General features: G+C 38.5%; 1 protein-coding gene across 4 annotated transcripts in view; it reads left to right on the forward strand.

The window, feature by feature from the left end:
* The window catches only part of ROBO2 (roundabout guidance receptor 2), a 659,470-nt gene that overhangs the window by 54,033 nt on the left and 587,617 nt on the right, over positions 1-17,820 (forward strand). For all 4 annotated transcript variants that reach the window (XM_006093706.3, XM_023758054.1, XM_006093705.3 and 1 more), the window contains exon 2: positions 13,084-13,410. In XM_006093706.3, the coding sequence (XP_006093768.1) occupies positions 13,084-13,410 (327 nt within the window). The remainder of the gene's footprint in view (positions 1-13,083; positions 13,411-17,820) is intronic.

Here is a 17,820-nt window from a genome sequence, read left to right on the forward strand (position 1 = left end):
GGGTCTGACCCTGGGGGTGGCTCAGGCCTGCCTCCACCTGGGTCTGGAGTTGTAGGGAGGAGAGGCGTGCCTGTCCCCAGCAGAGGGGGCCCAGCAGCGGCAGGCCACGGGCCTCGGGTGCCTCAGGTGCCTAGGGAGCCCAGCAGCGGCAGCCACGGGCCTCGAAAAAAATAGAGAGCCCTCGGGGGGCGCTGACGGGGTTGTCACAGGCGTGCTATTGTTGTGGGGGCCCCTGACAGGGGGTGGTGGGGAAGAGATTGGGAGTTGGAGGTGTGGGCTGCAGCTACCCCCGGGTGCAGGGGCTTGGGTAGGGTGGTCACCTCCCCTTCTCCCCGGGGGTGCGGGGGCTGGGGTACGGTGTCCATCCGTCCCCCTGGGAGTATGGGGGCTGGGGTAGGGTGTCCGTGCAGGGGGATTGGAAGAGCTCCCCGTGGCCACTTCCTCTTCCTTCTTTGCAGTCCGGGCTCCTGTCAGGTGCTCTCCTCAGACCCCCAGGAATTTGGCTCCAGCCGCCCACCCCCTGCTGCATGTGTATCAATATGCAAAGTGGTCGTTATGGGGACACCGTAACACCAATTAGCATATTACCTCTTTATATGTATAGAGTTCCATGTGTCCATCCCTGATTTTGATTGCTTTTGGTTACTGGTTCTAACCTACCTAAAGCAGTACTGCCCTCCTGGTGGATGCTGGTATTGTCTCCTGGGCACACCTGTTCAGGTAAGGTCAGTGTCCCAGTGAAATTGATGTAGGCATCCACAAAATGAAGTATTATAAAAAGTAATTAAAACTTAGTTAATTAAGGTACTGAATAAAATAGGGGAAAAAAAGAGGGAAAGTGTGTTCAACTTTTATCATTTCAGCAACTTCTGTTAGGCTACAGAAATAAAGGTCTGAAGTACAATTGTAAAATTCTGAGAAAAAAACTTTTATGAATCTGTTTTAATTACCTTCTCCTGAAGTAGTAACCTGCTCACCCTGGAAAAGGAACATCTAAATATCTTGACTAATGTTATATAATAGATAAAATATTTACTTTTAAGATCAATATCTATGCATTGCTAGTTGACTGTAAAAATATTTTTATTGACTTTTAGAGAGAGAATAAGGAAGAGGGAGAGAAAGTGAGAAAGGTCATTGTGAGAGCATAACATCAATCAGCTTCCTCCTGCACTCCCCCTACCAGGGATCAAACCCACAACCCAGGCATGTGCCCTGACCCGGAATCAAATCAATTACTTTTGATACATGAGATGATGCTCAACCCACTGATCCGCACCAGCCAGGGCTACCAGTTGGACTTTGGTTTAAGTGATTTATAGAACTGTGTACTTTTTGGCAATGTAAATGAATTATATAGAAAATTAAGCATAAATTCCAAGTATTACATGAGCTATTTTTTAAACAAAAGCTTTTAAGTGTTAAATTTTGGAGGGTTCTCCAAGAAGGCATTTTGATAACTTTTGCTTTTGATAGTAGACACAAGACCTATCAAGGGCAAACCCTTGTAATGAACATTAATAGAAAATATGTATCTTCCAAAAATTTGCTTTTTTAAGCGAAATAAGTTAGACAGAAAAAGACAAATACTGTATTACCTCATGTATATGTGCAATATTAAAAAAAAAACTCATAGAAAAATGATCAGACCACTTGTGGTTATCAGCTTTGGGGATGGTGGGAGTAGAAGGGGTTGGGGAGCGGGAATTGGAGGAGGAAGGTGGTCAAAGGTACATCCAGTTATAAGATCAGCAAGTTCTTTGGTTCTCTATTTGTTTTTTTTCTCTTTATCTGTAAAATGGGGGTTTGGAACAAGAGGATTTCTGGTAGCTCAACCTTCTGTCTGTTGTGCCCGGAGGTGCTGCTAGATGCATGTTACACAACTGGAACTTTTGGAATCAAAGCTGCCTGTTGGATAAGACACATCTTTTATATTTGTCAATTGCCTTTCATAGCATTAACCCTTTAGGTTTTTTTTTTACATTAAAAAGCCATGTAGAAAATTGTAATAAGTAAGTAGCAATTCTAGGCCTCAATTTTGATGTCATTTTTAATTTAAACTTATTTTTAACATGGCACTGCCATGCTTCCAGAAGGAATGAGAATCTTATAAACTTTCTAAGCCATTGTCAAATTAGATAGTCTGCTGAGAGAGTTTCACTAAGGTTCACATGAATGAAATAGTCTGTGTTTTCCAAACTATGGCTTTCTCACTATATCTGATTATATAATGGGACCTCTACAGGGGGAAAAATGTTGTCTCACAGCCGTTTTCCATTCCCCCTCCCTCAAAAGGAAAGTACACTAGAATTTAGTCATCATGAAAAATTCAAGAATGGAAAAGTTGTAAGGACAGACTTGATGGAGTGATTGATTAGTTTCATTTTATCACAAATTATGTTAGCTCAATCAGTGGTAGCAGCACTGAGAAAAAAAATTTCATGCAGAGCATTTTGAGTAGGGTTGATTTTGGTAAAATAAAAACTGGTGACAACTTTCAAACGTAAGGGGAAAATTTTGGAAGGTATGTTTGTGATCGTTTGTAGGAGGGAAAAATAAGATATACTAAATGTTTACTACATGTATATATGGTGATCTGTATATATGATTCCTTTCCATCATCTAAAATAACTGATGAGACATTGGTGTTAAGATTTGTACCCGATAAAAGTGAGGCATAATATTTGTTAATGAATAACCCATATCCATTATTCCTACCAGACTGCCCTCTTCTTATTCTGACGGGTCAAGCAGCTTACATATTTCATATTGCTCTGTGTGCCTCTCACCTGGGGGGAGGTGGGGGGAGTGATAACTTAGGGAGCTATCTGGTCACATTCAGAATTAGTGTCATAGATAATTTTCCTGGCTTAATTTTTCTAGGAGATTTTTTTGTTAAAATATACATAGTTATGATAAACTAGTTCACAGTATTTATATACATTTTTAGAAAAAGAAAAACTGACACCACCTAGATATTTTGCTGAGGGGTGGGGAGGGAGGGGTAATTGTATTGCACACTGTCTCTAATTAATTGGCCAAGAATTTCTTCTGCCCTTGAAAAAATTCAGAAAAGTGTGAGGTGTATTGCTTAACTTAACCAGATATGGTTATCTAGTATGTGAATCAAAAGTAAATCTTAGTTGAAAGAAATACTACGTTCTACTGAATATTGAGACAGGAAGAGTTTACTTTGAAATGAATTATAACATTAACAAGGGTTCTTCTAGGTCAGTGGTTCTCAACCTTCTGGCCCTTTAAATACAGTTCCTCATGTTGTGACCCAACCATAAAATTATTTTCGTTGCTACTTCATAACTGTAATGTTGCTACTGTTATGAATCATAATGTAAATATCGGATATGCAGGATGGTCTTAGGCGACCCCTGTGAAAGGGTCGTTCGACCGCCAAAGGGGTCGTGACCCAGAGGTTGAGAACCACTGTTCTAGGTGCTTTATCCTCCTTAATTTTATTACTAGAGGCCCAGTGCACAAAATTTGTGCACAGGTAGGTCCCTAGAAGCTGCCGGCTGCCATGGGGGGCGCGCGTGGATCCCTTCCTCAGGCTGTCTGCTGCTACCGCTGGCTAGGATGGTTGGCCGGACAGCCCTGCCCCCAGGGTTGTACTCCTAGTCGAACACCCAGTCGAGGGGACAATTTGCATGTTAGGCTTTTATTATATAGGACTAGAGGCCCAGTGCACGAAATTCATGCACAGAGCTTGGCCCTCGCAGTTGCAGCAGCTTGCCTCGGCCCTTGCAGCCCCAGCTTCATCAGGAAGGTCGTCCGGAAGGATGTCTGGAAGGTCGTTCGGCTGTACAGTCTAATCAGATATGCTTTTATTATTAAGGAGATGTAATTGAAATGATTTTCTGAACACAAGTTTCTGTACCACTCACTGCTGATGGAAGGTTATAGCTTAATACAACTACATTTAAATACATTCACAAATTATGATTTTAAACTTCACCTCCAAATCTCTAAAATTTGAAGAGCTAGCATACTACTCAATTTGCTTTCTTATTAAATATTTTACCAAAAATCATTACAAAATCATTGTTTGGGAGCCTCTGAGAAGCAGAAGTAATCCATTATGTAAATTTGGGTACTTAGAACATTAGTGGAAGATGCATCTGCAGGCAGCTGAGGAATTTCATATTTCTGTGGGATGCTTTCATCTCACCAGTCTAAGTGCATGACATGCTCAAGGTGCAGCTTCTTAGACCCTTCCCCTTGTAACTTCCAATGCATCTGGTTGGTTTTAGAGACCAAGAATCTGAATTTAAAGTAATATTCCAAGTGATTCTAAGACATGTAGTCTGAGGGTCATATTTTGACAAAGAAGGAAGATATTTTCTGGCTACATTATGACAGGAGGCATTCATTTGACTCATTTTATGGAAATCAACTTAGAAGAGGGTTTAGGAATTAGCATAATGGTAATGTGCATTCTTTCTTACTCTTCCATCCATTTTTTTAAAATGCCTGCCACATTTTGGATTAAAGGTCTTGAGTTCTAATTCTGCTTCAACTAGCTATTCAGTTATGGACAAGTAACTTTACTATTTTATAGCTTACTTTCTTGGACAGTAAAAATAAACATTTGGATGTTCATCTTTAGAATTGTGTGACTGATTTCCATTGTCTTTTTATAAAATAGCTAAGGGCACTTGAATAAAAACAGGGCAGTTTAAAATTAAAACTGGACTATCTGATGGCCCAGTTAATAATTGAAATATAAAAAGAGGTTTACACTGTCAGCCGGGAGAAAGGATATACTTGCAGATAGTAATTTTGATACCTTGCTTAGCCTATGTGTTCATATAGGAATCCTGAACATTTATCACATATATTAAGATTGCTGTCAAAGTTTTTTTTTGTATTTTTTTTGTTTTGTTTTTTTCTTTTTCATCTGGAATCTGGAGAAAACAGTTTTGTAGTCTTATAAGAGGGATATAAATTTAAAAACTGAAGTTATTAATGTAAAGTGATAAACAGGAACTCTACAGCAAGACTGGCAAACTTTTTCTGTAAAGGATCAGATAGCAAATATTACAAGCATTTTATTTTTTTATTTTTAATTTTGTTTTATTGCTTAAACTATTACAAAGAGTATTACATATGTCTCCTTTTTATTTTTTCCCCCCTGTGACCTTCCCCCGGCCTCCCCTACCACCCCCCCCAGTGTCTTGTGTCCATTGGTTATGCTTATATGCATGCATACAAGTCCTTCGGTTGATCTCTTACCCCCCCAATCCTCCCCGGCCTTCCCGCTGTAGTTTGACAGTCTGTTCGATGCTGCTTTGCCTCTGTCTCTATTTTTGTTCATCAGTTTATAATGGTCTTTATTATCCATAAATGAGTGAGATCATGTGGTATTTTTCTTTCATTGACTGACTCATTTCACTTAGCATAATGCTCTCCAGTTCCATCCATGCTGTTGCAAATGGTAAGAATTCCTTCTTTTTTACAGTAGCATAATATTCCAAAAATTGGACAGATACATGCATAAAAATGAAACTAGATCACCAACTTACACCATACACAAAAATGAACTCAAAATTGATAAAGGACTTAAATGTTAGACGGGAAACCATAAAAATACTAGAGAAATCCAAAGGCAACAAAATCTCAGACATATGCCGAAGCAATTTCTTCACCAATACAGCTCCTAGGGCATTGGAAACTAAAGAGAAAATAAACAAATGGGACTACATCAAAGTAAAAAGCTTCTGCACAGCAAAAGAAACCATCAACAAAACAACAAGAAAGCCCACTGCATGGGAGAACATATTTACCAATGTTACCACTGATAAGGGTTTAATCTCCAACATTTATAGGGAACTTAACAAAAGGAAAATAAACAATCCAATCAAAAAATGGGCAAAGGACCTAAATAGACACTTTTCAAAAGAGGACATTCAGAAAGCCAACAGACATATGAAAACATGCTCAAAGCCACTATTACAAGCATTTTAGACCACATGGGGTCTCTTTATTTTTCCCCTTTCTTCCTCCTTTTCTTGTTCCTCAGTCTTCTAACATTTAAAAAATGTGAAAACATTCTTAGCTCAGGGCAAAACAGAAACTGGTCAGAGCATTGCTTCTCAGACTATAACAAGCACATGCATTCTTCAGGGGAATCTTGTCAAAATGCTGATTCTGCTTCTGCAGCTCTCGGGTTGGCCCTGCATCCTGTATTTCAAAATATGCCTTTGGGTATCCAAGCTCTTGCAGTTAAGTTGTTTGAGGGCACTTCATGTGATGGACAGCCCCCTCTACTGTTGGGATTTGAATTCCCAATGAGTTTGGTTGAAAGTTTAGCTTTTTTGTTTGTTTGTTTAACCAAATGATGGGGTTGTTTTGGTCCAATACCGTAGTAGTTTAATAATTTAGTGGTCCTTCATAATTTTATGGCCCAGAACCTCTTTGGAAATTTGATGAAAGCTACGGTGCCCCTCACCACTTCTTCTTCTGGCTCACACATGAATACACATTTTTATACATAATTGCAAAGAATTCAAGGATCTACCTAAGGCCTATCCATTCTAAGGGTCACTGCTTTGTTATAGTTGTGTAATGTCTAATTTTCCTATTTTATTTTATTTATCTTTATTGCTGAAAATAGTACAAATGTACCCTTTTTTCCCCCATTGACTCCTTCTAGCTTGCCCCCCTCCTCCACCCCAGGCCTTCCCCACACTATTGCTGTGTTCATGGGTTATGCAAATATTCATACAAGTTCTTTGGTTAATCTCTTCCCACCCACCCACCTTCCCTCTGAGATGTCTAATTTTAAAGGAGCTCAGAATTAATCTCCTCACTTTGAATAACATCAAAACTTTTAAATTATAGCTTTATTTTGCTCATCTATCATCTATCTATCATCTATCTGTCTATCTATCTATCTATCATCTATCTATCTATCTATCTATCTATCTATCTATCTATCTATCTATATCTATCAACAATCATCTGGCTAGTAATACCTTTCAACTTTAGTTTATGCCCTATGAGTAGCTATTGCTGGCCTGAAGATTAAATCAAAAACCTAAAATTATAAATGAGGAAAATAACCTAACTGTTGGTTAGCGTAAACACAGATTGTTACAACGCCTTGTATTAAATTTGTTCACAGTGCTTCAACTCATAACTTTTTAAAGACTTCTTTATAGAGATATAACTCATATACCATACAGTCCACCCATTTAAAGTGTACAATATAATACTTTTTAACTTCATAGCACTGTGCAACCAACATAATCTATTTTAGAATGTTTTCATCACCCTGAGAAGATTCCCCAGTCTCCCTTCAGCCCTGACCCCATCACCCACCATAGAAAACCACTAATTTACTTTCTGCTCTAATGATTTTCCTTCTCTGGACATGTCATAAGAATGGAATCATATAATATGTGATCTTTTGTGACTAGCTTCTTTGACTTAACATGTTTTCTAGGTTCATCTATGTTGTAGTGTTTATCAGTACTTCATTCCCATTTATTGCTGAATAATATCCCATTATGTAGATATGCATCATTTATCTATTCATAAGTTGATGGACATTTTTTTGACTTTTTTGTTATTATCAATAATGCTGTTATGAACATTATATTGCATTCATGTACAAGTTTTTGTGTGGACATAAATAAGGTTCATTTCTCTTGGATATATACCCAGCAGTGGAATTTCTGGGTTATACATTAATTCTAAAACACTTTGAGGAACTCCAGATTATTTTCAAAAGTGGCTGCAAACATTTTATATTCCCACTAGCAATGTATGAGACTTTCAATTTTTCCACATCCCTGACAATATTTATTTTACATTTTTTCATGATTGCCATCCTAAAGTTATAAAGTATATCTCATTGTGGTTTTGATTTGCATTTCTCTTATAGCTAATGATGTTGAGCATCTTTTGATGTGCTTATTGGCCATTGGGTTAGCTTTCTAGGGTAAATGTCTATTTACATCATTTGTCCAATTCTACATTTGGTTACTTGTATTTTTATTTAATTATATGATTTTTAAAAATATAATCTAGATATAACTCTCCTATCAGATATATGATTTATAAATATTTTTCTTGATTCTGTGGGTTGCCTTTTCATATTTTATGTGTTTTTTTCAAACACAAACATAGTTAAATTTGATGAAGTCCAGTTTATCTATTACTTTGTTTGCCACTTGTAATTTTGGTGTGATAACTACGGAAGTTTTCTCCAACTTGAGGTCATGAAAATTTACTCCTACAATTTCTTCTAATTGTTTGATAGTTTTACCTCTTACATTTAGGTTGTAGATGTTCTTTTGAAATTTTTATAATAATAGAAATAAAGTTAATAAAAATTATCTAAATGTGACAATACTAAAATAGTTTATACATCTATAATAATAAAAGGGTAATATGCTAATTAGACCAGACGTCATTCCGGATGTCCTTCCTGATGAAGCTGGGGCCTAGGGAAGCCAGCCCGGGTCCTGGGTGCCTGCGGGCAGCTGGAGGAGGAAAGCAGCTCGGGTCCCGGGTGCCAGAGGAAGCCGGTGCTGGCAGCTGGGGGAAGGAAGGCCTACTTTTGCATGAATTTTCGTGCATTGGGCCTCTAGTATTATAGATAAATGAGTAAAATTCTCTGAGTTGAATGTACTAGATTCAGTTTGTCTATTTTGCTGAGTTGAATGTACTAGATTCAGTTTGTCTATTTTGCCTCTTTTTCTCTTATAAGTATACTAGAGGCCCAGTGCACAAATTCATGCACGGGTGGAGTCCCTCGGGGAAGCTGGCTATTGGAGTCGATTGGGGCCAGCCAGGGGGAGGGACCATGGGAGGTTGGCCAGCCAGAGGGAGGGACCATAGGAGGTTGCCTGTGGGAGATCACTGACCACCAGGGGCCAGCTTCTGCGTTGAGCCTCTGCCCCCTGGTGTTCAGCGTGCATCATACCGACTTGTCTAGTAGTCATAATGTTCGCTTAGGCTTTTATATATATACTAGAGGCCTGGTGGATGAAATTCATGCACGGGGGTGTGTGTCCCTCAGCACAGCCTGCACCCTTTCCAATCTGTGACATCCCTCTCACAATCCAGAACTGCTGGTTCCCAAATGCTCGCCTGCCTGCCTGCCTGATTTCCCCTAACCACTTCTGCCTGCCAGCCTGATCACCCCCTAACCACTCCCCTGCCAGCCTGATCAACACCTAACTGCTCCCCTGCTGGCCCGATTGCCCCTAACTGCCCTCTCCTGCCAGCCTGGTCACCCCTAACTGCCCTTCCCTGCAGGCCTTGTCCCTCCCAACTGCCCTCCCCTGCAGGTCTGGTCCCCCCAACTGCCCCAGGCCTGCTCACCCCTAACTTCCCTCCCCTGCAGGCCTGGTTGCCCCTAACTGCCCTCCCCTGCAGGCCTGGTCGTCCCTAACTGCTCTCCCTTGCAGGCCTGATCACCCACAACTGCCCTCCCCTGCTGGCCTGATCAGTCACAACTGCCCTCCCTTGCAGGCCTGGTCCCTCCCAACTGCCCTCCCCTGCTGGCCATCTTTGACCACATGGGGGCGGCCATCTTGTATGTTGGAGTGATGGTCAATTTGCATATTACCTCTTTATTAGATAGGATATTATTTAAAATGTTATTTGATTAAGTATTATAAGCAGGGGGGCAAATGTAGATTTACAGTTGTGAGTATGCTAAACACTGAGTTTATTCTTGTATTTTTATAATTATTGTACTATTTTTTCATATGAACAACTGAACCTACTTTTTCCAACCCTTGTACTTAAGGTCTTACCCAGGCCTTACCCAGGCCAAGTGCTTAATAAGGTAGGGAACTACTTGATATAGTAAATAACAGTCTTATAACATGGACGATTGACTTTCTTAGTTTTAATAATAGAACAACTTTGACAGGAGAATGTAGATGACAGCATATGGGAGGTTAGAGAACAAGGAAGCTATCTAAACAAGATGATTGCAGCCTACCATATGTCTATTACATGAAAAGCAACATACAACTCTTGATGCATTTCAGGATTAGAGTCTATGGCTGTGTGTCCAGACATTTACATTTGGGAATATGCTACTATTTGCAAACTATGATTAGCCCTTTATATTTAAACTAGAGGCCCAGTGCACGAAGGGTTCCTAGCAGCTGTCAGCTGCCAGCCAGCTACTCCCTCTCTTCCTCTGGCCTCCTGCTACCACCAGGACCTCCCTCCCTTCCCCCACCTGCCCCCTCCCCCCTACCCCCAGTCAAACTCTGGATAACTTTCAGTTGAAGGGACAATTTGCATAGAGTACTATGCTTTTTATTGTATAGGATACTTTGAGATATTTCTTGATTATTGCTTTTTAAAATAATTCTTATTTTTTATAGACAGCAAATTCCTCATGTGCTTTAGGACCTCAGTACTTACAATATGTGTCTTTCTATATTACTGTGATACATGATGTACCTGTCCATATTTAAATGCTTTGGGGTTCTTTAGTACTTTTTTGTTTTTTAATTCTGACCTGTGTACTGTGAATTACTCTTTTGCTGTAGGTACCTAGCACTTTCAATGTGTAAGTTCCTTCTTGGATCTGATGAGATTATAAATGGTAATCAGCAACCTTTAAATGTTAAATCTCTTCAGAAAAGAAAATGTTTATTTACTACCAAATTAAATTTCCTCTGTAAAAGTAAAATATTAAATTTTAATTAATATTGAATATAAATAAACACTATTGAGGAATAAATATTACTTCTGTGCATTTGGCAGAGATGTGCTAATATTAGGTGATTGGCTGGAAAATTTTAAGAACAAACTTTTAAAATCCCATATGTACATTATCATTGTCCTCAGATGTCGTTATTTCTTCCAGCATCTCCTTTGGATTTATTTTGCAGTTGCTGGTAGGACCTTTCCACAGATAATGGCCATTGGCACTTTGTAAATTAAAAATATTCAAAACAATATGTTATGTAAAATATTCATTTAAAAATACCAACAGGACTTTCTCTTGGTATGTCTTATTTTCCTTAGTAGCCTTACTTTCATCGCAGTCACAAGGAAATTGTTGGTACCTATCATTCTTCCTTGCTATATGGTGATATACCAAATTCTACCTAGCATCTATACCAGTGATGGTGAACCTTTTGAGCTCGGCATGTCAGCATTTTGAAAAACCCTAACTTAACTCTGGTGCCGTGTCACATATAGAAATTTTTTGATATTTGCAACCATAGTAAAACAAAGACTTATATTTTTGATATTTATTTTATATATTTAAATGCCATTTAACAAAGAAAAATCAACCAAAAAAATGAGTTCGTGTGTCACCTCTGACACGCGTGTCATAGGTTCGCCATCACTGATCTATACTAATAAAAGGCTAATTAGACCGGATGTCTTCCTGACATCCTTCCAGACAAAGCCGCAGCAGCTTCAAGGTCTGAGGGCCAGTGGTGCGGGAGAGGTAGCAGTGTGGGCCAGTCCAGCACCACGGCCCCTTCGGCAGAGGCAGCGGGAGAGGGGGCTGCACGGTCCCAGTCCCAGTGCTGACCCTTCTGCAGAGGCAGCCGCAGAGGCAGCGGCTCGGGCCTGGCCCTGGTGTCACGCCTCCACAGAGGCTGGACAGGGTGCGACTTGCTGTGCCTCAACCTCCCACAGCCCCTCCCCCACCTGACCTGGCCCCAGATCGCCCCCCGCCCACCAGTGGATGGGGGCAGGGCCAGCGCTAAAAAGCGAGGGCTGAGGCCCGGCAGCTGCGGCAGCCGGCATTGGCAGCAGCAGTGGGGTGATGGGGATGGCGCCTTCCCCTGATCAGCCCTGTCACATCCCACAGAGGGAGGCCATCAGTAGGACATCCCCTGAGGGCCCCCAAACTGTGAGAGAGGGCAGGCTGGGCTGAAGGATCCCCACCCCCAGTGCACGAATTTTCATGCACCGGGCCTCTAGTTGTTTTATAATATGCCTTATATCTTTCTCTTTTTTATACTTCAGCATTATTTCTCAAGGTCAGGTTTTTTGTTTTTTTGTTTGTTTGTTTGTTTTGATTGTTCTCCGGAGTATTTCAACAACTCTTAACTGTCTTTTTGCCTTCATTGCTACCAATCTTTTACACTACAGACCCTGAGTGTCTTCCTAATACACAGGTAGTCAAGGTACTGTTCCTTCAAAATCTGTTAGTCTTATAGACTAAAATTCACACTCCTCAGCATGGTATTTAAAGCCCTTTTGGCTCAGGCTCCAAGACTACCGTTTACACTCACCTACCACATCAACTTTTTCCCTGATTATGAAATGTACTGTAAATGTGGTCTAATTTCTCTCTTCTTTTGCTTATGTTGTTTCTTCAATCTGAATGCCTTTCTCCCATATTGACATATTTTTATTCTTTACAGCTCAATTTAAATGCCACTGTTTTTGGGAAGAGACTTCTTAATATGTTCTAGTTAGAGTTAACATTTTGCTTCTAATTTTCTTTCAATAATGCATTTCTTGGACCTTTATGCAATACTTATTTCATTTTAACATAGTGATTTATGCTTGAGGTCCTCAGTCAGACATATCTGGATGTAAATCCTGCCTCTGCTGCTTATTTCCTCTACATTCTTGGGCAATCAATTTAATTTCCTAAGCTTCTTCCTTATCTGTTAAATCGAGCTAATATTTGTACCTAATGTGTGGGTCTCTTTTTATGTTAAGTCAGATAACAGCACATCAGCATGATAAACGGTATCTATATATGTGTTCTAGGTACTTGGGCACTTGGCTTTCTCCCCAGGAGATAGTAAGCACTTCGAGGATGGGAATTCGTTTTACTTGTACCCAGTCCAGCCTGCTCTCTTTTGGTTTTGTTGGTCATGATTCATGGGACATTAACTATAACTTATTAGAATTAACATTAAGTTATTGTTATATTGTCTCATTGCACAAAGGAATGGGGATGACTTATGAGATACATAAAGAACAAAAGAGTGAAACAAATAAAATAGTAATAAGTGCATTTTGAATAAAGAGTTTCATTTCACCATTGTCAACCTAGATCAAACAAAAGCTATCACTAAGAAAATGTCAAAGCTTGTCTTTATTCTGTCATGTTTTTAGGATCTCGTCTTCGTCAGGAAGACTTTCCCCCACGGATTGTGGAGCACCCCTCAGATGTCATTGTTTCCAAGGGAGAGCCCACCACATTGAACTGTAAGGCAGAGGGCCGGCCAACACCCACCATTGAGTGGTATAAAGATGGTGAGCGGGTGGAGACGGACAAGGATGATCCGCGCTCCCACAGGATGCTGCTGCCCAGCGGATCCTTGTTCTTCTTGCGCATTGTGCACGGTCGCAGAAGTAAGCCTGATGAAGGAAGCTACGTTTGCGTTGCAAGAAACTATCTTGGTGAAGCAGTGAGTCGGAATGCATCTCTGGAAGTGGCATGTAAGTGAACACAATGAACCTCATAAATGGCATGCGCATTTACTTTGATTTATTTGTAGTAAGCTTTGTTCCCATGGATGCTTAATACCCAAAGAATAAAACAATTAAAATGCTCTGCCTAATTTTACTTTGTCTTCTCTAGAGAAAGCTAGTCAAAATAATGCCAAACCAGGGTGTTGCAGTAAATTTATTTAGATTACAGCACCATGGTGATTGTTACTATATTACAGCAAGGTGGCGATGCTACTCATATTTAAAATTTGAGTTATTACTGAGAGATATAATCAAGTATTAAAGTTGGCAGTGTTAAATGAAAAGTTTGTGTCTACCATGTCAGCAAATACAAGGGATGCATTCAATATTATACCAATTTCTGTTGCCTATTTATAACTAATATACTGTATATATGTATAAATCTGAATTTTATCAGGCAATTTCTGATAAAGGAATCATTACTCTAGGCATGCCTGGAAGAACACACCAACAATAATTCCAATTATACTTTCTTTATTTAATAGGAAAGTCATCATAGAAGATATCTTATTTCTGTAGAGACAGAATGTTCATACATCAGAGGGTCTAAGTCTTGGGAATCAGCAGTAGCTAAGGATTTGCCCTGACTTTGACATTGAAAAATATATTTATTAAGCAGATAACCCAAATAACACTAGTAAATCATGATATCAATGCTTTGTAGCAATTTTTACATTAATTCCAAAACTTCATGAATTATTTTCCAGAACAAAATAAAAAATATGATAGATTTTTTTTCTGGTTTACAGCGAGGATTTGGTATGGTAATTTAAACAGCATGATATATTTTTTTATATTATCTATTTTGAGGAAATGTTTTATCTATAATTAATTGTGAAAAAGACAGAAACAGTTGGATCTTTAAAAAGTTTGTACTTTTCAACTTTCTGCTTGTACCATAGGTCTCACAGATAAGAGAATTTAGGCATGAGTCTTATTTATATGTCTTGAAGGGTAGTGCTAAATAATAGCTCATGGTCTCATGTCTGTAATTAATGTTGAAAATTTTACTTACATTCTAAATTTATTATACTAGATTATAAAACTTGTGTATTTGTGTACTAAAATTCTTAACAATATATCACTACCTGTTATCATTACTTTTAGACATGAAAACATCTTTTAGTAAACAAAATCATACTATTTCTTATTCAGCTACCCTGATGACAGTTTTTGTTATCAAGTGTCCAGTCTTTTTTTTTTTAAATTTTTTAAAAAATATATTTCTTTATTGATTTCAGAGAGCAAGGGAGAAGGAGAGAGAGATAGAAACATCAATGATGAGAGAGAATCACTGATCGGCTGCCTCCTGCACAGCCCTTACTGGGGATCGAACCCGCAACCCAGGCACGTGCCCTTGGCCGGAATCGAACCTGGGACCCTTCAGTCCACAGGCTGACGCTCTATCCACTGAGCCAAGCCGGCCAGGGCAAGTGTCCAGTCTTTTGATTTATAGTTCATACCAGGAAATCTGGAACCCACAGATGCTTGAAATGTGTATGTCCAATAGGAACAGATTAGAAAAATCCTAAACCCGAATTTGTTTTGTGAAAGACCTCAATATATGAGCATTAGAACCTTAGCTAGCAATGCCATTTTGCCTGAACACCAGGTAATTTACTTTCTATAAATTATTTTAAAAAGCAGTTAAATTAAGTTTAGTGAGATTTGAAGCATACACAAAACCTTAAGAATGCAAATATTCCTAACTTCCATTTCTATTTTGAAATATCTTATTTCTGGAACTTTTCAAAAATATTGAAATAATTCAATGTCTAATTCTATTGATCTTTTTTCTACCAGGTCCCTTTATAGTAAATATAATAGGCATTATTCTCCCTTTTATAGATAAAATGAAATCTTAGTTAACTAACTGAGATTTAAACAAGTTAATGGGGAATTCAAGATCAGATTTGGGTTCTTTTAATTTTCAGTTTTAGAAAATTGTGCCATATTTGGTAAAACTAAAATAAAATCTGGACTATTTTATATAAATAAAAAATACAAATTTTGAGTTTTTAAATTTTTTCTTTTATCTACTTAACAGCAAATAACTATTTTTATTGATGTTTAGAGAGAGAGAATAGGAGAGGGAAAGAGAAAGAAATATTGATGTGAGAGCAAAACGTTAATCAGCTGCCACTTACACTCCCCTACCAGGGATCGAGCCCCTCAACCCAGACCTGTGCCTTGACTGCAAATCAAACCAGCAGCCTTTCAATGCCTGGGAGAATACCCAACCAACTGAGTCGCACCAGCCCAGGCAGCAAGCAATTAACTATTTTTAACCTTAACTAACCTTTCTTCTAAATATTAAAATTTATCAAAATTGGCCAGTCATTTTATTGTTGGGCAGATATAAGGTTATAATTTCTTTTTCAAAGCCTTAGTTTTTTGTTAAAATTGCTCTCAATAAACATGCATCTTGTATTTTTATTTAGTAACCTGAAGGATTGCTTTCTTTCGTAATTCCATCATTAATAATGAATCAAACTGTTTTAAGAGGAAGATTTTAAATAATGACTTTTTTCCTGTAATATGACAGTAGCTTTTTAAAAAATCTTAAATCAATGAGCTTTGAGAAATGCTAAAAATATTTCTGACCTAGAGAGGAAAACACAAGTCTTCAAAATTGAATTTAGCTAGTGAATAAAATTCTTTCTTCTAATGCCATGTCAACAGTTCATGCCATTTGAGGCAACACAAGATCAAATAGTATTCATTTATATGCATCTTTTTCGCATTAGCTCATAAGTATTCTGTCTTTCCTTGTGTTTCATAAAAAGTATTAATATGGAAATTAGGGTCAAAACATTGAGATTTTTCAATAATATTGTAACCAATGTATTTTTATAAAATGGTATAAATTATATATGTTCCTCTACCAGATTATAAAAATTCTTGATCTTCATATTTTTGAATGCCTAACATAAAGGCTCAATTTTAGAACATCATTTTTTTTTTAAACATTAAAGGAACGAGTGGAAACCAAAAAACATTGTGTATTTGGAGAAATTTAGGTGGTTTGATATGAGGTTGGTGGGCAGCATAAGTTTGAAAGGTAGGCAAGTGCTGATTCATAAAATCTAGTCATTTTTGTTCTGTAAAGTGAGAGACTTTGAAACGAAAGAGAAATAAAGATTGGTTTAAAGGAATGATGATTGAAATCAGAGAGGAATTATGAAGCTGCCAAATAACTCAGAAGAGGGTATATGTTAGATTTTAAACTGAAAGTAGCAGTGAAGATTAAAAGAAGCAAATAGTTTGAATCACATTAAGAAATTATAAATCATATCACTTTATGGCCAATTTGTGAGATGATATATATGTTTGGCAGATTGACTGTGTATATTGCTACAATCTCTAGGAATGGCAGCTACAGGACAAATAACTAGTAGGAACCGGAAGCTGAACCTACTTTGGCTGTGTTATTTGCCAGAACAATGAGCTAAGAAGGTGAAACTACCTCATGTTCCATTTTTTAAAAAAGCTTCTGGAATTGAGAAGAAAGGTCTTTCCCAGATAGAGGTCGAAGCCATGGGAGTAGGTAGAAGTAGACATGATTGCCCAGGCAGGCTGTGTACCCAGTGGTTAATAAGAGCCAAGACCACTTCCACTGCCTGGAACCCCGATATTTAATGAGCAAAGGAAAGAAGTGCCAGTGCAGGATGCTCAGAAGAGGTTTCAGAGTTTATGGGGTATCAACAGTGAAGTGACAAGAAAAGGAAGGCAATAATTTTCAGAATGAAAAGTCATTGGCAATGTAAATGCCACATGATGGTCAAGTAAAAGGTGTCTCTGGGCTCTAGGAAAATGAGGAGGTGTTGGGGTTGGAGTGCTAACTGCTACCTGTTCTTCCAAGAAATTAGCTCTGAAGTGTGTGAGGGAACTGGAGCAGGTAATTTCTTTGTTGTGGAGATTTGTGCTGTGCATTGTAGGATATTTAGCAGCATCTCTGGTGTTTGCTGAGGACCCTCCAACCCCACTATGACAACCAAAAATGTCTCCAGACACTCCCAAATTCCCTGGGGCAGGAGTGTAAGGGGACTTGAATTCAGTTAAGAATTAGAGATTTAAGTGCATCTGGCTTGTCAAAAATATATAGATAAGTAGGAAACAAACTTGTTATGACTTTAATTGTGAAATGATTAATTATAAAATTGTGATTTTTTTTTTTACACTCTTTGCTTCACCTTGGTTTTCATTTTTAATTTAAATCTTAGTTTCTGCTGTCTTGGCTGGTTGTATAGAAGTCCCCCTGTTCCTCAAACAATTAAAAATGGAACTCCCATTTGACCCAATAATCCCACTTTTAGGAATATATCCCAAGAAATCAGAAACACAAATCTGAAAGGATATATGCACCTCTAGGTTCAT

Source organism: Myotis lucifugus, unplaced genomic scaffold (assembly GCF_000147115.1).
Source record: "Myotis lucifugus unplaced genomic scaffold, Myoluc2.0 scaffold_120, whole genome shotgun sequence".
NCBI lineage: Eukaryota > Metazoa > Chordata > Mammalia > Chiroptera > Vespertilionidae > Myotis > Myotis lucifugus.